Below are 23,563 nucleotides of genomic sequence, written 5' to 3' on the forward strand. Positions count from 1 at the left end.
GATGAAATAACAGATGCTAAATGCTTTGCAAACCTTCAGGCTTTGTGATCTTATTGGTACACGGACCTTCCAGGTGAGGAAGCTTCCCCCCCCCCCCAATGTAAGTCCTTCTCTGTTCTGCAGCTCATAGACTGAAGAAAGCTTCTTGGAGCTCTAAGAGGTCAAGAGAACTGCTAAGGAAGATAGCCAGTTTGACCTGAGGCAAGCTTTGAACCCAAATCTCCCAGACTCCAAGGCTGGCACTATTCACTGTGCTATCTAGATATGACCACTGAAGAGCAGAGCTGGTTGAAAGTCTGCACTTAGAGCTAGTATAAGGAGAAAAGGGAGAAAGACACAGCTATAGCAGGTATTTTAGTTATCATCCCATGCAAACCTTAAAACACTATGTTGTTACTAGTATTACCTTTATTATCTCAGATTCCAGTGATTCAGAAGGGCTTTGGGAAGAGAACCTTTCCCCATAATTTCTGCAACCCTTCCCCCACCTCTTCCATTCATTTGAATGTCTTACCCACGAACTTCTGGGGAGTAGAGCGCTTGCGTTTGGTGAGGCTGTTGGCCAGGCGGTCAATAAAAGTTGGCCGTTCAGAGGAGGAGTGAAGCAGCATGGAATCTGGCACCATCTCTAGGTCACGCATGTCATCCCCTGGAGGAGATGTGGGAGGAGGAGGATGAGAGGAGAAAGGGCAGAACTATAGTAGTAGAAAAGGGGCAGCAGGTTCCACATAGCTTTAGGATCAGAAAATTAAATGAGACTCTAGTGCTGGAGGTCTATTGAACATGTACTGTGTGTCTAGAGGCCCTGACCTCGTCTAAAATCCACTCTGACAATATTTACCATACTTTTGTATGTGAATTGCAGAAATTTCTCTATAGGAGCAGATATTCAGTGAGGAAGAATGTTAGAGGTCATCTTATCTTAAGCCCCTCATTTTCTGTCTGGATCTGCTCTATTTCCTTCATCATACTATAGGGAAGGGCTGTGTCTCTTCTGTTCTTAAGTGGGAGTCTATGATCCTGTTTAAAAAAACTATATCATCATAATACATCACTATATTTCAATATAACTGATTTCCTTTGTAATCTTATATATGTTCTTTTGTATATTTAAAAGAACATACAAATATGAATAATAATAAAAATATATATTCATGGGCTTTCCAAATCACTGCCTAAAGGGTCTCAGGAACAAATAGCTATCTTGCTCCCTCTCTGAATACAAGGGATTGCTCAAGATGGGCTGCTGGTAGCCCTCTTCCCCTGGAAGACTGGGCCCAGTCTGCTCCCTGGCCTCCCTTTCTCCCGGCCCCCCCACCTGGTGCTCCAGTCAGGGCTTGGGCTTCTGTGCTGAGAGACTGCAGGTAGTTGTGACACCGCTCCTTGTGTTCCTCCAGTGTACTCTGCTGTTTGTAGCTTCGGCCACAGTAGTTGCACTTGTAGGGCTTGCCCACGGTAGGAGAGGAGACTAGAGTTGGGGTTGGGGGTAGGATGGGGAAGAAAGAGTGCTAGGGTCACTTATATTCCACAGAAAGGCGAAGAACAAACAGCCGACATCGGACATGGAGTGGACCCTATGTGTGACTTCATACTGCACTTTCTCCAACTGCTGGAGGCAAACACATGCCCAAGAAGCAAGGATGATTTAGGTGAGCTAGAGGAGGGAGGAGCGACCCCAGGACTGGAGCTGTGGCCAGCTACTGCTGATGGGCGATGGGGATAAAGTTCCCTGGGCAGGCAGGCAAGCCACACCCCAGGGCATCAGAGCCTGGGCCCCAGGCTGTGGTTTAACCTTTCTATGGGGTGGAGGGTTGAGAGCGGCTGTTTATCAGAAAAGGGGATTTCTTGCTTACGCACCTTTTGCTTTTGTTGAGGGGAAAATGTTGGGCTGAGGCAATGAACCAAGAGCCCTCAGGATTTATGTGGGGTCAAGGGGGAGTTAGCTCTCACTCCACTCCATTCCTAGTTTGGCTTCCATATCTAGCCTGGGCTTTTTGTACATTATTTCTCTATCTCTAGATATTGATTCCCCTCTTGAAATATCAAGGGCATCAAGAAGATGTGTCCTTAATAGATACTGAGGTTGAACTGGGAAAGGAGAAGAGAAAAAGAGAAGGAGGGTTTAAAGAAAAGGAAAGTACAAAGAAGAAAAAGAACATGAAAAAAAGAACATGATTCTTCACCCCTTGAGAAAGAACACAGTTGATTTGGTTAATTTGCTTTTTAAAGGCTAGACATAAACATTTTTATGGGAGAGGCAGAAGGAATTTTGGGAATATCAGGTATTAGTGTTTCCATTAAGGAGCCAGCATGGTATAGTGGATAGAAAGCTGACCTTAGCTTTCAAGAAGACCTGAATTCAAGTCCCATCTCTAATCCATATGGCTGTGTGACCCTGGACAAGTTACCTAACCCCTCGATGCTCTCAGCAACTCTCTAAGACTCAACATTGTAGAGTTTGTGCCAACCTGAATGGGGAGAGGGAGTTTCCTTACCTGAGAATTTCCCTATGTCATTGAAATTCTAGGCCTAGGCCCTATCCTTAAAGAGAACCCTAGGGAGCTTGGAGTTGAAGGGTAAGGGTGGTGGAGAAGGAGAAGGGGGTATGAGCAGGAGGAGAAGGGTTATAAAAGAAACTATGAACTTTTGTTACTGCATGTAATGGAATGCCACTGTGCTGTAGTAAAGATGAACAGGAAGAATGCAGGGAAGCATGAAAAACCTTACATGAACAGATGCAAAGCCAAGTAAGCAGAGCCAGGAAAGCAATACACACAACGAAAGCACTGTAAAAGGGAAGCACTGCCACCAAAGAAGAGAGCACAAGATGGCATTTTGCTGATTGGGCTATAAAGGTCATCAGGAAGCTAGGAGAAAGCATCACTAGGAAGTTGCCCCCCACCCACAGTGAAGGAAAGGTGGCTATCTCAGATCTGCAGCTGCTCTGATCAAACTCTAAAAATGTCGGCATCAAAGGGGCCCATGGTTTTACCATCCAGGCCAATGGCTACGTGCTCAAGCCTTGGGGAGGGCCTCCCTTTTGGCTGTGGTGAAGAACATGCTGGCATTGGGATAGAGAAGGCACAGTCCCACAGAGCTGGACCCTCTACAGCATCTGTTTCTACTCTTGCTCACCAGTCACCCATTTCCCAAGAGAAAATGCCTCTATACCCTCCCAGCCCATCCCGCCCTTGCAGTGAGTAATGCCTAAATCTAGAGCCCAAACAACCTGTTTCAAACCAGCAGGAGGAGGCTCCCCTCTCCTCTTCCTTCCCATTTCAAGTCTAAGCCCCACTCACTGCTATGAGTCAGGAGACCTTCCTGAGTAGGGGAAATAAACAGGATCCAAGGGGCAGGGGAATAGCTGCAGTGGATGTATTAGGAAATTAGGGAAGGGAGTATTTTTCTGTTTCTGCTGCCCCAACCCTCGAGTGGAAAGGTTCCACTCAGCTCTGAAGGAAAGCAATGAAGAGTCAGAGGCCTGGAGAAAGAACAAGTAGGAAGTGGGTGGGTTGGCAAAATGACAGATGTATTTCTCTCATATCCCCCTGACCCCTTGAGTTTTTAGAGGACAGAATAACATCAGGAAGAGTTTTCAGGGGAAAGCTGAACCTTTTCAACAACTCATCTTTTGTCTTCTGCCTAGTCATGAACACTGAATGAAGAGGCTGGGAAATGCTGCCTCTTTCTGGGACTCACATAATACCAAGCATCCATCTAGGCTAGGTTGAGCAATCTCATCAATTTAACCCCTGTCAATTTACTCCAGATCCTGAGCCCTTGCCATCCTCTGGCCCTGCACTTTGCCCTAAGAAGAGGGAAGGAGGCAGAAACTTATGGGGGGATTACCTGCTCTCTTTCCCTTCCAAACTAGGAGGATATTTATGGGAAACAGGAAAGAATGAGGGAGAAGTCTAAGAATCATCCCTACATCCTGAGTCAATGCCTGAAGAACCAAAGGTTGGGCTTCTTTACACCTGTGGGGCTTAGAGTTGGAACAGGTGAGGTGGGAGGAGGGGTTTCCCCCAGAACTCAGAAGTGGGGACATAATGGGGAACAGATGGCTCTGGCACCAGAGAGGATGACAGCTAAGAGACACCACCATTGCCTCCTATTCCCCTTTGTTCCTCTGCATAGTTCATGGCAGACGTTAAATGTCTATCCAAATAGTCCCTGAAATTTCCCACACGGGCTCTGTGAATCAGGAGGTAAGGGCAAAGATACAAGGCACCATCAACTCTGTATGTGTTAGGGGTTATTTTTTTCCAAAGTTTTTCTACTTCCTTTCTCCCCCAACTAAATTACTGGCTCTCCACAAACAAAGAGCACACTTCCTAGTTCTTCTGTATGGATGGGATTCCATGGGGGCTTTGTATGGAGTAGGATTGGGCTGGAGGAGAGTAGGTAGTTCCAAGGTACAACCCTCCCTCCCTTTACTCCCCTCTCTGTGGCTCACTGACCGGAGTGGGTGCGGAGGTGGCCAGTGAGAGCGTCTCGCCGGCGGCAGGCATAGTTGCAGAAGGGGCATTTGAAGGGCTTCTCCCCTGAGTGCAGCTTGATGTGGCGCAGCAGGTTCCCCTTCTGGGTGAATGAGGCACCACACTGGTTGCAGTGGAAGGGCCTCTCACCTGCAAGGGAGACAGACCCCAGAGGGGAGGGGAGGGAGAGGGTTTTTAAGGCCAGACTCGACCCCCCCACCTAACTGGCTCATAACACCTCTCTAATAGGCAAGGTGGGTCTATGGTGCCAGGCAGGACTGTGCCTTAGGAATTGCTGCTTTATCTAGTTACTCCTTGGGGTCGTCCGTCTCAGGGCAGTAAGAGTATGATGGTACAGGGATAGGTGCCAGGCATTGGTGGGAGGGAGGGCAAGAGACAGTCCAGTGTCTCTCTCCAAGGGCATGGCACAAGATGGCCTTTTGGCTTTAATCAAATCTGAGCTGCAAATTACCTCCTCTGTCCTAGAAGCAGGGGGGAAGCATTGAAGTGAAAGCATATGTCCATTTCTGGAGAAGAGATTAATGGAGGTGGGGGAGGGGAAATAGAAGGGAGGAGGGGAGAAGGGAGGCCCTAGGAGGGGTTATAAGATCCAGAACCAGTACATAGGAATCCCAAGCGTAGTTTACCCTAGGACACTCTTTGAGGTCTCCCCCAAACCTCATAGGAATAATTTCTATCAGCACCTCCTCATAGTGATAATAAGATAGGTGCCATGAAGGATTAAGTGAGGTTGGGAGCCCAAGTTCCCCTTTCTGCCAGTTTGAAATAAGTCATGGGAGAGCATGTTCTTTTCCTGCCTCAGTCTCTACCTTCTCTGAGGCCTCCCCAGTACCCTTCTTCATCAGTGCTTTTCCCCCAGTAACTCCTTAGCTATTTCACAGCAACCATCCACACAAATATCCTTAAAAATGCTTTCTTTTTCCCATTTGCATCCCCATTACAAAGCCTTCCCCAGGAGCCCCATATCCGCTCACCCGTGTGACTGCGCTTATGCACCATAAGCACATTGGGCCCGATGCAGACCATACCACAGATGTCACACTTGAGCTTGCCATTGGGCAGACGGATGCCACCAGGGGAATGAGGTTCTGGGCCGCTCCCATCACAATAACCCAGGGGCTCAGACAATGAGTCTTCTACAATCACGCTGTCCTCCTTTTCCAGAAGCCGATCATCTGGCCCCAGCAATCGGCTTGACTCTTCATCACTGTACATCTCCACCTTGATGGAATTACCTGGGAAGTGAAGGTTTTGTTAGTTTGGACAAGGACAGGTTAAGAGGGGAAACAATTTAGAACCAGTACAGAAAAAATTGGTCAGACTTTTGAGAATTCAAGGACCAGTATCCAGTAGCCATGGTGAGGGGTACCTGGTCCTGCTGAGGTCAAGAATATCTTTTTCTATCCAAATCTACCCACTAGATAATCAGATTTTAAGAGTGAAAATTGGGAGTTGATAGAGTATCTTTCCTTAATAGAATAAAAAAAGTAACTATGTGTATATGTGTTGAGGGAGATCAAATTTCTTCCAAATTTCTTTCAACTTTTCTATCGTTAAGTAAGATGTCTGATTCAGCTCTAGGACAAAAGTCAACCAGAGATATTGATGGCAAGATGATCTTGGGAGGGTTTGAATGGGTCAGGGAAGGTGTAGTTGGGCTGGAGAGCATAGGAGGAAAGGAACACAAGTGAAGGATATATATGATCCAATTTATTCCCCTACTTTCTACCCTATCCTCTTCTCAATAAGGCTAATGGCAGGGAGGGTGAAGGTAAGAGCTGTCTGTGGGAGAAAGAACTTTTGACTTTAGATTGGACCTACATTCCCAACTATTCCAGAGAATGACACAGATCCAAGGCCATCTGAGGAGGGGCAGTCACAAGGACCCCACCTGAGCAGGTTGGTGAGGGTGAACAGCCCCCTCCCTCCCTCCCCACTTTTGCCAACCTCCTCACACAGCACCTCATCACCCTATATTTATCTAATAGAATCAAAAAGCTTAAGCACTTAAACTTGTTTAGCTGTTTTCCTATACCACATCTATACCTACTTTAACTTTATTTTTGCTTGACTGTGACTAATCATTATCCTTCCCGAAACAGGGAAACCTAGGACACTGGGTTCCCCAAAGCTCTTGAAGGGTTATAGAAGCCAGATAAAGATAATGATAAGGAAACAGTCCCTAACAAAAGACACACAGAGAACTGAAGGCAAATGGGAATGACTGACACAGGGATAAGTCTGAGATGGGGGTGGAAATGAGGGACGATACTTACCACTGAGTGAACAGATGGGTGAAGAGTGCTGGCTATTTGGGGTGCTCACAGTGGGCCCCACTGGGGCCCCACTGAAATCCTTTTCCAGAGATGAGTCCCCACTACCTTGGGGAGACAAAGTAGAAGAAAGTTAAACGGGGGAAGTTAGAAGTTTAATTACCCAGTATTTATGACCTCTTGTCCCTCAGAATTGAGAAGAGAGCCACATGCGCGCCATTCAGATTTCAGGGGAACAGGGTGGCTGGGGCCCTCTCTACTTGACTTTATAAGGCTGAGGGGAAGAACAGCATCATCAATTGACACCCACAGGAAGCCAAGTGGGACTGGGGTTTGGAGAGCTGGGGAAAGGAGACAAATAGGGGCCTCAGAAGGGAGGCATTTTCATGGGGAATATCCCTCACTAGAAATCCTCAAAACACCTCCTGAATCTTCTAGAAGATCAGTTGTAGTGTTCTCTAAGTACTTCCACATCTTTCACTTCATCAAGGAAAGCATCTCAAAGGAGGTAGTAGGTACTTCATCTCTTAGGTGGGCCTAGAGCAAAAATTCCATTTTTCTAAACCCTGGACTCATCCTTAAGACTCCTAAATCCAAATTCTACAACTTGCCTCTTCCAGGTTCCTTCCTTCTGTGATAGACTTTACCTGATTCTGCTCATCCCTTTACTTAGCATCCCATAAGCACCTGCATACTCACTTTGTAGTATGATCTATTCATTTAGATTTGTTGATTGATATGCTGCTTTAAACAAGCATTCTTTCATTGTCTCACATGTGTTTTCAGATTATTTGGTTCCATGAATAGAAGGATCATGTCAATTTGGGGACAAAAAAAGGAGAATCTTCCCTTTCTACCCTCACCTTTTTGTATTTAGAAAGTAAGCTAATAAAAGTCTGTCTATCCATACACAGACATGCAAGTTTCAGATAATGCACAGATAAACCTAGACAGGCATGAATGGAACTAGTTCCATGTTATATTGACTTTCATGGCCACCTGTTTCACAAACATGTATTGAGAACTTATAACATCCCCAATCTGGATCCAGCTAATGCTTTATCCAGATATCTTGTAGTGAAGAGACTTGCTCTCACAAAATAAAGAATAAGTTCTAAAGAGGCCAGAATTTGGACCATTCTTCCCTGCTCCCAAGGGAAGAGATCCTTCTGTTGCTCTAGCCAAAGAAGAGAAAATAATCACTTAGGATCTTCTTTCATTTAAGTCCCCCTTTTCATTCTCTACTCAACTTCCGGAGGTTCTCAGGCTTTAACTTAATTCACAGGGTTGTTGTCAGCTTTGTAAACCTTAATACACTAAACAAAAGAGAATTCTTTTCTTTTGTTTTCTTTATATCTTTTGAAAATTGCCTCATGTCCGAAGACTGTTTACTCTTCTGAGATGAATTATCTCTCTTGAGAATTTTAAATAAGGCCATAACCACAGTTATATAGAGTTGTGAGTTAATGGATGCTCACCTTCTTCTTAGACTCCTTTAACTGAATGAGGCACTATATAGAATTTGAGGAGAGGAAGGATGAAAAAAGGATCTGTCTTAACCTTTTAAATCAATTACTAAACAGTCACTACCTGGTCAGACATGGTGCTAAGAGGTGGGGAAAAAGGTGAAATCAAAATGGTCTCTGTACTACAAGGGACTATGTCTAACAAATTATTTATTTACTTAATATGAGACTGTCCTAAGTAACTTGAGAGGGAAGTAACTTGACTTGACAAACTAAGTAACTTGACTTAACAAAGATTAGTGAACTTGTAAGGAAATATCATTGGATTTTTAGTGAAAAGTCATTGGCTCTGATATTGTGTTCTTAGACAGAGTTGTTTGCTTGGGAATGATGTTAGCAGCATGAGAAAGAATATTCCCTTAATAGCCAAGTGATATCAATTCAAACTCTTAGATAGGGCTGCTCTCTCTAGGATGAAAGGGAAAGAAAATTCCCTGAAGAGTACCAGAAGATTGTTGTATGCTAGAATTAAATTTTTAAGGGTTAATTACCTGAAACAATTAATTTCAGGGGTTAAAAATCAATCTGGGAAACCCATGGACTTTGAATTCTATCAAGAAGTAGAGAGAACAAGATCTAGCCTTGGAAAATTCAAATATCACTTCAAGGCATAAGGAGCTCAGGGGAGGGAATTTCAAATAGCCTGGATTTCTGGGAAACTCCAAACCAATTAAGTTGAAGCTATTTTCATATCCCAGAGATATGTACCTGGTAAAGGTGGGAACAGCAAAGTTAAGACTAACTTCTTAAACCATGAGGCTCCTACCTTAGGACCAGGGGAAAAGGAGATAGCCCACAAGTTATGTTTTACATTCAGAGAGAGCTAGCACATTGCTCTTCTTTTCCTCTCCCTGATTGACCTCCCAAGGTATCTGCTCTCAAGAAGTACCAGGAAATTAAAGAGAACCTTGAATCTTCATACTTTCCTGCCAGGGCCTTGACTTTGGCAGAGCTTTCTTAGCTATGGGGCTTTGAGAATGGGGGGGGGGATAGTCTCCTTCAAAGGAGCCTGGTAAATGCAAGTGAAAAGTAAGGTTCCCTACTCCCCACACCCACACCTTCACCCACTCCCACTGTAGAGACATGACTAAGAAGAGGAAGAAGCCCCCCGCTACCTTTTCAAACCTAAGTCATCTGCTGTTGACTCCCTATTCCATCTAACCGGCTTCTCACTCTTCTCCCCCTATCCCACCCAGGCTTGCTTTGGCATTTTACCCCTGGCAGCTCCATCTGTGTCCCCAAGGCCTAATCAAGATGTCACCACCAGCTCAGGCGGCTCAAGCCGTTGTCTTTGCTTAGCAACGCCAAACGCCCTCTCCCATCCTTGGCAAGCATAGCAAGGAACGCCCCCCTCCCCCTCCCCTCCTCCTTTCTCTCTACCCCTCTCCCTTTCCTTAGGCTCGGGAGTTGTTTCTGAATTGTCTCCCTAGCCCCAGCAACCCCCTTCCCCCTCCCTCTGTCCACTTCCTGCCTGAACTTACATTATCCTTCCCTTGCTGGTGAGACCCCAGGGTGCAAGCGCAAGCCACCGCCTTGGAAACGGTGCTGGAGTGCGAGTGGTGTGTGTGTGCATGTCTGCGTCTGGGTGGCAGGCAGGGGTGAGCCCAGCCACTCACCTTCCAGGAAGCATGGATTCCTGGAAGTGAGGGGAACCGCCGTCATTTCATAGGCACCAGCAGCAAGCAGCCCGGTGAGCAGGGGCCCACAGCTGCAGCTGGCAAGAAGTGCTCAGTTTGGGGTGATTGTGTGTCTATATATGACTGGAGGGAAGAGCTAGTGAGAGAATGGGGGGCGCTGAAGCTGAAACATCTTTCCTAAGGCAGTGAGTAAGGGCTGAAAGGGCGGAGGGGGGGGAGGCAGATGCCCTCGTGCCCAGCAGACAAAGAACAACTACTCAACAAATACCTGAGAATCCAGGGAGTGTATGCAAGGGAGGAGGGAGAGAGGGAGCTGCTGGGTTGGAGAGGGCCATGAGGGGCAGGCCAGTCAGCTCGTTACCAACTAGAGAAGCTAAGGTCCCAGATATCATAGGACCTAGTCCACAGAGCAGCTGCTGGGGCTCTAGGATAGGGCCAAAGCCACTCCCTGCAACAAACATGGGCAGCCCTGTTCCTATTTTTCCTCCAGCAGAAGGGAGGACTTTCTCTTTATGGTTGGTGAAGACAAAGCCCTCTTTCCCAACAGCTGAAGGGACCAAATACAATCTGGCTCCTGGAATGTTCTGCTCTGCTGTCCTATGCCCTTTTAGGGACCCTAACTACTTCTGTGAATTCACAAAACTACTGGGCCCAGCTAAATATGTCTGTACCATTACTCCTTGCTTTCCCTTCCCAACACTGCCCTCTGGGGCCCCTGTGCCATCCCCCTCCCCCAAGGAATTCTTCCAAGGAATCAGCCTTCTAACACAATGAGGCCCCAGCTCTGCTCCTCCAAAAGAGCTGCTCACTTTAGTGCTGACCTACTTTGAAGGACTAGATTCTCTGATTTTGAGACCCTGGAGGTAGAAAGGACTAGGAATTACACAGTGTCCATTATGGGGGAAAAAAAAAAAGGGAAGTTACACTATCTATCCCTGGATTCCTTTCTACTATGATTTCCCAAGCATTTTGCAATTCCTGAAGCTTGAAGTAATAACTGTTCCAGATATACATGGACTGAGTTTGAAATAGTCAGTTTACTCCTAAAGTAGAGTATGGATAGAAATGGAACTTATGTGGATTCTTCTTACCCAGAAGTATTCTGTATATAGTGAAAGACAGGAAGTAAAGAGAAAGTACATTCTGAGAGTTAAACACTAAGTGGAGCAGAATCTTTCCTTCTAGAGAATGTCAAGGTTAGTCATGAGACAACACGTCATTCCCTTAACAACTGAACAGGTAAGGGAAAAGTTCATTTGGCTCTGACATACAAAGATAAAGTCATGATCTCTAAATCTGCTGCTGGTACTCTAAACAATGACCCAATCAATCCTCAATGTTTTCATATCATCTTGAGGACAGAAGGATGGCTAATCGGCTCCCAGATATCTTCTAAGCAGAGAAGTCTCCTCTTCCTACAGAGGACATCCTTGGGATCTGCTATGTTATCTCATCACTTATTGTCCCTCTTTTCCTTTCCTCAGTCCCACTCTATAACAGCTACCACCCCAGGAATGGCAGGTGAATATTCCCAAGGTCCATTTGAAGTGCCTTTGGCCTATTTCTTTCTTTTTTCAAGAATCGTTTTAAGTAGGAGTCTTTTTTGTTTCTTCAACCTATTTCAAAGCAGTGAAAGAGTCCCCAGGCTTGGGAACTAGAAGGATCTCTGGAAGGTAGACCTTAGATGGTCACCTTCCTGGCTTCTTCTTTATGATTCTGAGGGAAGAAATATGTGGTAATGAAGTAAGACATTAAGACAGAATCCTTAAGAAAGAAGCACCAATGAAGGAGGATGCAATTGTATTACTGGGTTCTTGACTCCATGAAGTAGGAGGCTGTTAAGATGCACAGAAACTTGTGAAGGAGAATGACTTTAGCTAGGTTTCTTCTCTCCAAAGCAGTCTATCTCTTTTCTGCTACTCTATCCATAGAAATTTCTATCAGTTGATTCTGCATTTGATTAGGCCCCTCCTCCCTTCCTTAAATATGGGTCTAGAACGGTAAGAAATAAGGATCAATTTAAAGATGTTCTCATTTAAATCTCATTTCACTTCATTGCTACCAAAGAATATCCAACTGGTCCCCTGTCCATCCTATTTTTCCCCAGTCCTTGATTTATCTCCTCAGTTCCTATCCTAGTCCCTTTGGGGATGAAATGGAAATCTGAGTTTCTTTCTACAGTGTAGCTCAAATTCCTGAAGGGACCAACTCTAAAACTTGGTCCTGGCCTCATTCCTCTTAATTGAATTCTTTGTTATTCCAGTAATTCAATATCTTGAATCCTTGAGTCCAAGAGATAAAACCTGGTTTCAGTCCCATTACACTCATCTTTTTAAGAAGAAGCTGAAGGTCCTCTCTCTGAGTCTGGGAAGCCTGTGATAGGACTCTACTTCGATCCTAGTCATTTCTTTAGGCTTGTGGGTGGGACTTGTGATCAGGCTCTCGGCCCTGGATATGTTTCTTCTCTGGCCCTGGATATGTTTCTTCTCTGGTTCACTATTGCCATTTTGTATTTGTAATCACAGCACTTATATCTGTACTAGACACAAAGCAGGTATCTAATAAGTTCTTTTTGATCAAGTACAGTGAATTCAAAGGAGTACAGTGACCTCAGAAGAGGAACGAGGGAACCTATCTCTTCTTCTGTGGATTTGCTTATAGGAGCTACTCTAATAAATGAGAACCAGGTTTTTTTTTTTTCTTCTTTGCCCACATCCTCGCCCTGGGTCATGCCTCCTCTCATAAGGAAGGGAGTTACTATTGATCTCAGAGACAAAATAAGGAAGCAACCACTCCTAGGTCAGATCTGTGGCCAGCAGCTTTGAGGGTCTAGCTATCCAAGGTGACTCCTCCTCCCAGCTCTTTTGAAACAGAACAAAGTAGAGGACGTACCAGACATATATGAGCGGCCATTGCAGTTCTCTATATCCATCTTAAAGAGATTTTGCTGAAAGAGAAAAAACATGCTATTAGAAGCTGAGTTCTGGGTAGAGGAAGAGATGCCTTCCCATAATCTTCAAATAAGAAGAAATCATGAAGGATGATCAAGAGCTTCCCTCTTGTGCCAGACCTGACCTGTCACAATTCCAGAAAGAGCAGAAAATTCATATTCTGCACTGACAAGAGGAGGAAGAGAATATTTTGACTTAAACTCCAAGAAGTCTGTGAGCCTAAAAACTATGAGAAATAAGCCTCACATCATTTCAGAGCTGTTCTAGCTAGGCTTGTTTCAGAGGGAGCAGAAACCCCCATCAGAGTGGTCTTTAATGTAGCAAAGGGAATATACTCAGCCCACCCACTCCTAGGAAAAGTTCCATCCCACTAGTAAGAGGAGGACAGTAATATGGTAGTGATGCCTGGAGACAATCATGCTAAGAAGGATTCTGCCAGACAGTGAAAGGGGTGAGAATAGTGAAGAGGGGGATGGGGAAGAACAACCACGGTAGAATTTAGTGTTGGGTTCCCTACAGTGCTAATGAACATTTTATACATTTAAGTGGCTTTTCCCCCCTCTAGGCAATTACATTTTCTGTGTTAAAAAACAAAACCTGAGTCTAGGCTTAAAACACAGGTTGGACTGTTTGAAGAAGGCAGGCAATAATTGGCAACAGCATGTACTAAACAAGTTGGTGCTGAGAACAATTAAAAGTGATAATTTGTTACAATGAATTATCTCCTTAGGAGCTGAATGGGAGGGAGAAAAATGAGTGTGATTTATAGGAAATTTGCATACACCCAAAATTGTCCTGGACATATTATAATAAAAATCCTTCACAGGATGATTTGAGAGAGAAGAGGGAAATAAAAGACCTTGGAGTGGTGAGGTTCTTGACTTTAAAGAATTCCACTCAATAAAATTCCTGGACAGCCAGTTTGTTGATCACATCAAATCAGAGCAAAGATGGGAGACTTTTATTTTTTCATCCATTCTCTGTTGTTTGGTAACTCAGAGAGAGGTTTGAGAACAAAACATGGAATACTCAAATGAAGTCAATGTAAAAGGAAGAAACATATTCAGGAACTGACTTCTGGTCATATAGCAGCTTTCACCTATATAGCACTAGGACAAACCCCAGGCCTCACCCTCTTCAGAAAAATTTAGCAAGTCCCCAAAGCCATCATTTCCTTGGGTGAGTTGTACAACACAAGACACAGATAGAGGCCTCTCAGATTCCTGTAGTAATGGTGATAACAGTAGTTCTAGCTCACCTACCTACCTACTGCTCATGCTATCACACAACTCAAGGCACAGCTTCCCACCGTGGTCAGAACCTTGGGAAGAACATTCTGCAAGCCATGGAAACTTCAACTTCCCAAACCATTTTCATCATAACGCTATTTTGGGATTTACAAAAGCTCTGTAGAGCTCCTCAAAATACTTTTGCCTGCATCTCTCTGGTATTCACAATACCTAAGGGTGGGAAAGGGAAAATAGGAGTCTATCTTCTACTTAAGAGAAAAATAAGACTGGTAGAGATAAAATAACTTGGCAAGTCACAGGGTGAGTCCAGAACCAGAACCTAGGACATCAGCTGATTCTTTCCCATGAAATCTCTTGAACAATCAAGTTGTTCACAATCTTCTTCGTGGTTCTTCCTGGTTTGTCTCTGATTTCTAGGATTAACATCAATTAAAACAACTTTTTTTTTTGGTGTCATTTTGGACAGGAAGAAGTGTGATAACTCAGTATTGATTGCCTGAGCTAGGGGCTAAATAAGAATTTATTTAGGGACATAGGAAAAGATGCTCTGTAGTCATTGGATTATGAAGTACACTTTGATTGGGTGTTGTTGAAATGATTCCTGATAGGTTTCTAAAGGAGCTTGGATGAATTGTCTGTTTAGAAAAACAACTGAGTATCAAGCTGAGCTTTACTGACTTCTGTAACCCTTCAAACAGATACAGGATGACTTGGGTAAAGGCAATCTTTAATTGACACCAATGCAGCTGGGTGCCAAGCTGATAACCTCAGAACTGAGGCTGAGGATTCAGTTACTACTTTAACCCTGGCACCCTTGAAGTGAATCTTAGCTCTTCTAAGAGAGTGATGAAGACGCCAGGTATCTCATTCCACCCAACTCCTCTAAGCTCCTCCTCTTGGAATACTGATTCCATTTCTTCCTGACCAGGCAAAATCTAGTATCTCCCTGGGCAGAAGAACTGGGTCAAATCTTGTAGTGCCAAGAGTCAAGACACTATTTTAGGTAAGGAGTAAAGATAGGAGAAGTTTTGGTTACACAAGACAGCTTTAGATAAAAGATTCTGGGGCAGAATCGATTTAATGGCAATAACAAATCTTTCCACTGACACAGACAATGCACCAGGCTAAATTCAGCTCAATTAGTAATTAGGATAAACTAGACAAAAACCACGCTCCTACCCTTCTGAAGGGACATCAGGGAACCAAATGTGTTGAAGGTGCCACCTCATGTGCGAACTTTCCCTGAATCCTTCAGCTGTTAGTGTTCTTTCCCTTCTCAGATTACTTGTATTGATTTATTCCCCCCAGTAGAATGCAGTCTCTATGAGAATAGGGATTATTTCAGTTTTGTCCTTGTACCTTGCATATAATAAAGAATATTTGTTGACAAACTGAAGGAAGATGGCTAATCCCCAGGTACTTGGTGACAAAATAAGTTTTCTCCCCCAGTTTTCTGACTGGAATGATAATCTATGTTCACTATAATTTGAGTTTAGCTGGTTATTTCTCTACCCCCATCAGTACTGTATTAATACAAATGAGTATTATCAGACACCAAGATTTCCCGCCAAGCTCAGTGAAAGGGTGGGGCTTGCATATGCCAGTAACTTGGGTGACCCAATCCAGTACCTATCTTCCATAGTTCTGCCAATAGCTGCCACTTTCTATGTCTCTGAAATAGTATTCCCACAGCTCTAATTGCTAATGACAAAAATGACAGAGCATTGAGTTTACCTAACTGGGTATATTACAAAACGTTGAAATAAGAGTGACACTGGAAATAGTTAAAGTGCTTCAAATCCCCTAAAGAATCCAGTATGATTGAGACACTCTCAAACTGGGATTTTTTTTTTTAAAGTTGCCTACAACAGATAAACAGATTAACTGGGAAAGGAGATCTTCCTTTGTTTTGTGCCTTTACTTAGTCCCCACCAGGGGCCCCATTCTGATTTGTTTCTAGAGAAAAATGGAGTAGGTCTTCCATTCTCTGACCAGGAACAACTTTTGTTTTGTTTTGTCTTTTTTTTTTTTATTGAGAATCAGCTGTTTTGGGTGACTTCAGGAGCAACCTAATGTTCAAGTGCTTTACTTCCCATTTCTCTTTGAGGTGATGAATTTAGAGAGGATGGGAGGGTAGAGAGGTGTCATATTTTTTGTTACTCAGGACAAAAGGAAACAGAAATAGAAAGGTAGAAATATCTTTTAGTCTCTTTTGTTATAAGGGGTCTTGGGCATACCATGGTTCATTAATAAGACAGAACCTATTGCCCTCACCTCCCACATGTGTTCACAGTTCCAATTCAACAAGCTGACCAAAAGTGCACTGCCCACTACTGCCTCTGCCTTCTAAAATCAAAGCTTGGAAGTTTGTGGCTTAGGAATGGCACTTCTGTCTTGCTGCTTTAAAATTGTATTTTTATAAAGGAAACATATTGGGTGGAATAAAATTGCCAGGTTTCTCATAGAAAGATGTTGGTTAAAGAAGTATCACTAAAGTTCAGCCCCACAGAGCCTTCTAGGAAACAGATTTAGACATGAAGCACTTTGCAGCTCTGCAATGACCTTTAGGGTTAGCTTGTTTTCTCCAGGAGTTGATACCTTAAAGAGGAAACCAGACAGCCTTGTCTTAGTTCATGTGACTATCTTTTCTGATGAGGGTGACTAATTTTCTCTTTAGGCTTTAGCTAGTGATTTCATGTTCACAGACATATAAGAAAGCATCACAGCCTCACTAAGTGTTTGGAGAGTAAAAGGAAGAAATTTCCAGGATATCCTAAGAATGACCATTCTAAAAATAAGGGGTAATATAACTAAGAGGATACCACAGCACCAAAGTGTATCTCACTTCTTTTAGATCTCCTATGGCTATATCTTTTCTCTTTCATCTTGCCTCTTTTCCTCATGCATATTTTAGAATAAAAGAGGCAGCTGAGGCTTATGAGAAAGGAGTAGTAATTCCTTCTTTTTTTTTTAGGTTTTTTTTTTTGCAAGGCAAATGGGGTTAAGTGGCTTGCCCAAGGCCACACAGCTAGGTAATTATTATTATTAAGTATCTGAGGTCAGATTTGAAACAAGGTATTCCTGACTCCAAGCCCCAATTCCTTCTCTCCCATCCAAACAAACCTCCTTGTATTTCAACAAAGATGAAACTGAGAAACAGCTACCACACTTGATTCAGGTGAGATGAGACTTTTTTTCCTTTTTAGGTTTTTCCAAGGCAATGGGGTGAAGTGACTTGCCCAAGGCCACACGGCTAGGTAATCATTAAGTGTCTGAGGCCGAATTTGAACTCAGGTACTCCTGACTCCAGGGCCGGTGCTCTATCCACTGTGCCACCTAAGCCGCCCAAGGAAGGTAACTTTTAAGAGGATTTCATCTTTAACTTCAAAGGATGATGTCTAAAACAGTGTGATTTATTGGAGGTGATAAAGTAAGTCATACTTAGGACAATAAAATCATATAATTTTAACTCTTAAAATGTACTTTAGAGATCATCTAGTTGATCCTTTTTATTGAAAAGTGAGGAAACAAGGCTAGAGTTATTATTTGATTCCTAGTCATTTTTTTCCTCACTAAATCATACTCTTTGGAGTTCCCTCACAGAATTCCAGTTAGAATATACCTCAGGTGTCTAAATCAGAGTTATAGGAGTCATAATGGTCACCAAACTTCAAAAAATGGTATTAACTACTAAAGCAACTCATTTTGCTTTGTTACATCTGTAATTGTTAGGCAGTTTTCCCTTACAGTGGACTTCTTTGAAACTTTTACCCATTCTTTCTACTTAGGAATTTTGCAGCCACATAAAACCAATCTAATCTGTCTTTCACAAAATAGATTTTAAAATATCTGGATAGAGGGGGCTAGATGGCGCAGTGGATAGAGCACCGCCCCTGGAGTCAGGGAATACCTGAGTTCAAATCCGGCCTCAGATCCTTAATGATTGCCTAGCCGTGTGGCCTTGGGCAAGCCACTTAACCCCATTGCCTTGCAAAAAAAAAGACAAAAAACAAAAACCAACACCTAAAAAAATAAAATAAAACAAAATAAAATACCTGGGCAGCTTTTATGTATTCATTCCCTCAAGTCTTTTTTCCCCCCTAGACTAAACATACCTAGGCCCTTCAATTAATCGATTGATCTTCGTAAGGCATTATTTCTAGTATTCTCATTATCCTGATTTCTCTCTCTTTGTGTACATGCTCCATTTTCTCAATGTTTTTCTTGATAGGTAATATCCAGAATCAACACAATGTGATCTGACTATGATAGGGTCCAGTGGGATTACAAATTCCATCATTCCAGAACCAATGATTCTGTTAAAGCAAAGATCTCTGCTTTTTTGACTACCACATCATACTAGTGACTCATTTTGAGTTTGCAGTATACTAAAACCCCCCAATTTTTTTGCAGACAATGCTGTCTAGCCATGCTTCCCCATCCTGTACTTAATAAACAGCTGATTGTTTTGAACCTCAGTATAGGACTATACATTTATGTATAAACTTAATCTTATCAGATTTAGCTCACTAGCCCACATCTTTTCATCTTGTCCACATTAGGAGAGACTGTCAAGTTTCTTAATGTCATCAGTTATACTTTATAGCATTTCCTTCAACTATCAATTGATCTCTTCACCTGAAAAATTATTTCTGGCAGGGTATAGTGGCACAAAGCTATAGTCCCTGCTCCTGGGAGATTGAGGATGAGGAATTGATTGAGTTCAGGAATTCTGCACTATAGCAAATGTAAAGTCAGTCAGGTATCTTAAAAAGTCTAGAACTAATATGAGGAGTCCTCCTGGAGCAGGGGACTACCAGGCTGCCTTGGGAGAGTCAAAATGATCCAGATCAGCAGAGAAGTTAGGTCTGAAAAAAAGCCAATATGCTTCCAGTTTGGGTAAAATAGGGTGATCAGTCTAAAAAAAAAAGAGTCTACTTCTGCATTGGGACACTTCATTTTGTGGTTGACATTAAGAGCCTGTATTTCCATTTCTACTTCGACAGACAATCTGGGGTAAAGCTTTGCTATGCAATCTAGCTATATTGATTCTGAATGTGATGCCTGATGGAAAGGCAGAGCAGCAGCTAAGTGACAGAGTGGAGCAAATACCAGGTCTGGAGTTAGGAAGACCTGAGATCAAAACCAGGTCAGATACCTGGCAAGTCACTTAATCCTGTTTGCCTCATTTTCTTCATCTGTTAAAAAAAAAAAAAAGCCCTGGAGAAGGAAATGGTAAACTAGTCCTGTATCTTTGTCAAGAAAATCCAAATCTAAATAAATAAAATTTAAAAAAAATCCAAATCACAAAGAGTACCACGTGACTAAAACCGAATGAACAAGGAAAGGAGAATTGGAAAGAAGTGGTTGATGATTGGAGGAGGAGTGTGAGAGATGTTGAAGAAGCATACTTCTAAGGACTAGAAGTATATGTGATGTTGCTATCTATATTTTATAAGCAGCACTGGACTGCTAGATAGAGCATTGGACTTGGGGTCAGAAAGACTCATATCTAGCCAGCTGTATAAGCTTGGGCAAGTTACTTAACCCTGTTTGCCTTAGTTCCTCATCTGTAAATGAACTGGAGAAGGAATGATAGAGTACTCTAGTTTCTCTGCCAAGAAAACACCAAATGGGGTCAAGAAGAGTTGGGCAGAGCACAACAATGGGAAAACAAGACCCATTTTCGCCAAAACTGTCCTTTTTCTGACAGTACCTACATGGATGCCTTCTTTGGAGGAAGCTGAAAAATCAAGAGATAGTACTAAAGATTCTAATTCAGTGGAGGTTCTTTACCTTTCCACAGTATATTCCAGAAGCTTCAAGGAGGCTCCTAATTCATTCTAGTAAAATCTTTAAAAAAAAAAAAATAAAACTTTTTAGGACTTACACAGAGAACTGTTTTTTTCAGATTTATTTTTTTAAAATGAGGGAAAGGCCACTAAGCCATCTTTCCTCACTAAAGGAAAAAACACCAAAAAAGGCAAAATATTCTAAACTAAGGATAGCCTAAAGAAAGGAAAAGAAATGACTTAAAAGTTTTAGATGTCAGTCTTGAACCTTTTACATAAAATATGAACTCCATGGCAACTCTTTTAAGACCTTTGGCAGTTGCAGAGAAGTGGTTCATTTGCATCGGGAGGAGGAGTTTCCTAATCAGGAGTCCCCTCTACTAATGAGATCACAAGTCAGGAAGAAAAATCAAAAGAGCTTGTATCAGCAGAGTCAATAAAACCTTGGTCAGAGTAGTCTGTGTCTTGTGGTCCAGTGCAGAGGGAAACCAAGAAGACTACTGGAAACTATCCTAGCTCTAACTCATGTGATTTTTTTTTCAGTTGCAGCAGAGAGGAAAAAGTCCTGAGTACCTCATAAACTCACAAAAGGTAGAAAATGGGTCTCTGAGAGACACTAGCTTATCCTGAGCTGAGCCAAGTTTTCCTCTTTAACAAAGGCCACTGGTCAGGAGCAGTACAAGCAACCCCTTTTTGTTTCATTCTGAGACTGATGGCTTCTCATTCAAGGGCCAAAAGGTGATGAGTCAGCACCAGAGACATCACAGGAGGGTAAAAGGTGACCTAGTTGAAGTTTATTGGCAAAGACTTTAAATGCAAGAGTCATTTTTCCTCTTCCAAGAGCCCTCTTCTTCTGACTCAGGGCCCAGTATAGCTTCCTTAGTCTTTAGAGGAGGCTGTACTAGAAGAAGGCATGGGGAGCTGAAAACCTTTTGGTTTTTGGTTGCCATAGTGGGGGGGGGGGTAGGGGAAGGTATGAGGAAAAGATCATCCAAGAACTTTATATCTTCTGCTAATTGGAACTCTACTTTCCAAAGGAGCTGTTTTTGCCTGTTGATGGAGATATGAGCTATCTTCCTTAATGACATTAATGACACTTTAGGTCACCTTTGGTGGAAATATCCCATTATTTGTACCAGCTGTAGCCATATAGTTACCACTTGCTGGTTAATGCAAGAAGAGCAGCTGTTTAAAGGCAGGTTTTTGGCTATGGATATGGATATGGAAGGATATGGGAGGAACAAGGGGGGAAAAGGAAAAAATGCCTTTTAGAGTAAAGTGAACAAAGAGCAGATGAAATGGGGTATGGGGACTAAGAGGACTAGGAATCAAAGGTCAGGGGATGAGACAGGCAGATTTGCATATTAAAAACATCTATATACCTGCTCACCTAAAACACTAAATAATTAGGTCATGGTTTTAACAGCCCTGTTTTATATTTAATCCAACTATTGTATTTTAAAGTTGAGAACCTAAAGACATAAAGTGACTTGCTCAAAGTCATACAAGCAGTAAATGGCATACTGTGGACCAGAACCCTGGCTCTCTGATTCCAAATACAGGGCTCATTCTATTATATGATATCTTTCATTTGTAGGACTCCTAATTAAGGCCTTAGAGATGAACCAAACCAACTTCTGACAGCTACCACACAGGGAAGTATAAGACAAACAGGAATACCACAGGCAAGACAGGCAGCCCAGACAACTTGACATTTTTTGAGGAACAAAGCTCTATATAACACCAAAAGCTATATGCACCAAAACCTATAGAGAGGAGGGTGTACCATATTCCCTAAATATTTGATATTTGTAAAACAATGTTTCATTTTAGAATCCAAAGTAGCAAGACTGAACCAAGTATGACTATAACAACCAGTAAGTAACAGGAAACAAAAGAAATGGGGAATTTTAAGTTTCCCAGATGGAGGGGAAAAGAAAGGTTAGAAAAGAGGGCTTTGGGAGAGGATTAGATGGAGATTAGGATTCCTTTAGCACTCAAGAAGAAACAAATTCCTACCCTTCTCAAAGTCTGTTCCTTCACATCTTCATGCTTTTATTCCTACCAGGACCAAAGGCTCCCTCTCCCACACTTCTACTTATTAGTCTCACATCCCCATTTTTGCATTCTGGATCTCCTGGATCTCTTAATAGGTAAAGCCTCCATTTCTTTCTTGGCATACAAATGGTCTTTTCCTGCCACTTCTTGCCCACCTTCCCTCTTCACTTCTCAGCCAGGATTCCACGTTCCTTAACTTTGTACCTGCCCCCCACCTCATGGTGCTGCCTCCTCCCCACTGCCCTCAGTTTCCATGTACCCCCATCTTAGTCCTCTTGTACTTTTCTCCATTCTCTAAGTCCCTTTGTGCTTTCCTCCCATCTTCAGCTCCTCAGTCCTGTACTTTGTCCCCATCCTCTCCGGCCCCCTGTACTCTTCCCCTCTATAACTGCTCATTCTCTCTCATCTTCTGTCTCCGGGTGCTTTTTCTCTCCCTTCCCCTCTCAGTCCCTCAGTACTCCCCTCCCCCATCCCTTGGGCCCCGTCCTCTCCCCTAACTTTCTTTAAGCCCTCCTGTCGTCTCCCCCATCCTCAAGCCCCCCGGACTACCCCGTCCTTCCCGCCCTCCTCTACTTTTTGTCCCCCATCCTCTGCTCCCCCCTCCCCCCAGGAGCCCCCCAGACTCTCCCCCATTCTCTGGAGCCTCCTCAGCAGTCTGACTCCCCGGGCTCTCCCCTTTGCTGTGCCGCCCCCCGCACTCTACCTCTTGCCCCGCCAACCCCTGCCCTCCCCCCGACTGCCCCCGGTCCTGCCCCCAGCGTGCTCTCTCCCAAGTCCCTCTGGGCCCCCCATCCCTGGCCCCTCTTTCTTTTGCTCTGCCCCCTCCTTCCGGGGCTGCCGACCCCCCCACCCCCACCCCAGCCCAGGGGGGCCATGCCCCCTTCCCCCCTCCCCACCCCTTCTCCCCGCACCGCCCTCTGCTCACCCCCAGACCCGGGCCCCGGGAACCCAGGCAGTCCCAGGCCTCCCCCCCACCCCCCAATACTTCACGCCCTTGCCCCCTTAGGCCCCGCCCCCAGACGGCCAGGGCCCCGCCCCCCGCCCCCCGCGCGCGCCCAAGCCCCGCCCCTCACTCACCTGAGGCGGCAACGCGCGCGCGCGCGAGAGCGCGCGACGGAGGGGCGGGGAGGGGGGGGGAAAGTGGTGGGGACGAGGGGGGCGGGGCAGTGGGGGGGTGGAAGCCCCCCGGCCCGACCGGCTCGGGGCTGGGGGGTCACGGGGGGCGGGGTCACTGAGGCGGTGGCAGCCGGGCCGGAGCCGGGGTGAGGGCGCTCGGCGGCGGCTCCATCTCCATCGGCTGCTTCACCTGAGGAGGGACGGACCCCCCCCCTCGGGCCCCCCCCCCCATCACAGCCGTCCCCCCCTCCCCCGAACAACTTCCGGTCCCACTGCCAGGCGACAGGCTGCGCGGCCGAGCGCCGAGCCGCTCGGGCGCCGGGGAGGCTGCTGGGGGAAAGGAGCGGAGCCAGGTGAGAGCAGCCGAGCGCCGAGGGCATCGAGCGGAGCGGGGCCCGGGCTCGGCCCGGAGCCGCGTGACCGTCCTCCCGGGGGGGCGGGGCCTCGCTTAAAGCGCGCCA

At 44.5% G+C, this 23,563-nt stretch overlaps 1 protein-coding gene across 4 annotated transcripts in view; it reads right to left on the reverse strand.

Annotated features, from left to right (window-relative positions):
- Window positions 1–23,287, reverse strand: part of IKZF4 (IKAROS family zinc finger 4) — a 28,634-nt gene extending 5,347 nt beyond the window's left edge. The window contains exons 1-7 of one of the 4 annotated variants that reach the window (XM_074226415.1): window positions 23,064–23,287; window positions 12,828–12,882; window positions 6,776–6,880; window positions 5,474–5,734; window positions 4,461–4,628; window positions 1,319–1,468; window positions 515–649 (exon numbers count right to left, since the gene is read on the reverse strand). In XM_074226415.1, the coding sequence (XP_074082516.1) occupies window positions 515–649; window positions 1,319–1,468; window positions 4,461–4,628; window positions 5,474–5,734; window positions 6,776–6,880; window positions 12,828–12,867 (859 nt within the window). In that variant the 5' untranslated portion in view covers window positions 12,868–12,882; window positions 23,064–23,287. Of the gene's footprint in view, window positions 1–514; window positions 650–1,318; window positions 1,469–4,460; window positions 4,629–5,473; window positions 5,735–6,775; window positions 6,881–12,827; window positions 17,386–21,947; window positions 22,388–23,063 lie in introns of those variants that run through there. The other 3 variants (XM_074226413.1, XM_074226412.1, XM_074226414.1) reach the window with 3 other exon arrangements.
- Window positions 23,288–23,563: the final 276 nt, after the last annotated feature.

Source organism: Macrotis lagotis, chromosome 2 (assembly GCF_037893015.1).
Source record: "Macrotis lagotis isolate mMagLag1 chromosome 2, bilby.v1.9.chrom.fasta, whole genome shotgun sequence".
Taxonomy (NCBI): Eukaryota; Metazoa; Chordata; class Mammalia; order Peramelemorphia; family Peramelidae; genus Macrotis; species Macrotis lagotis.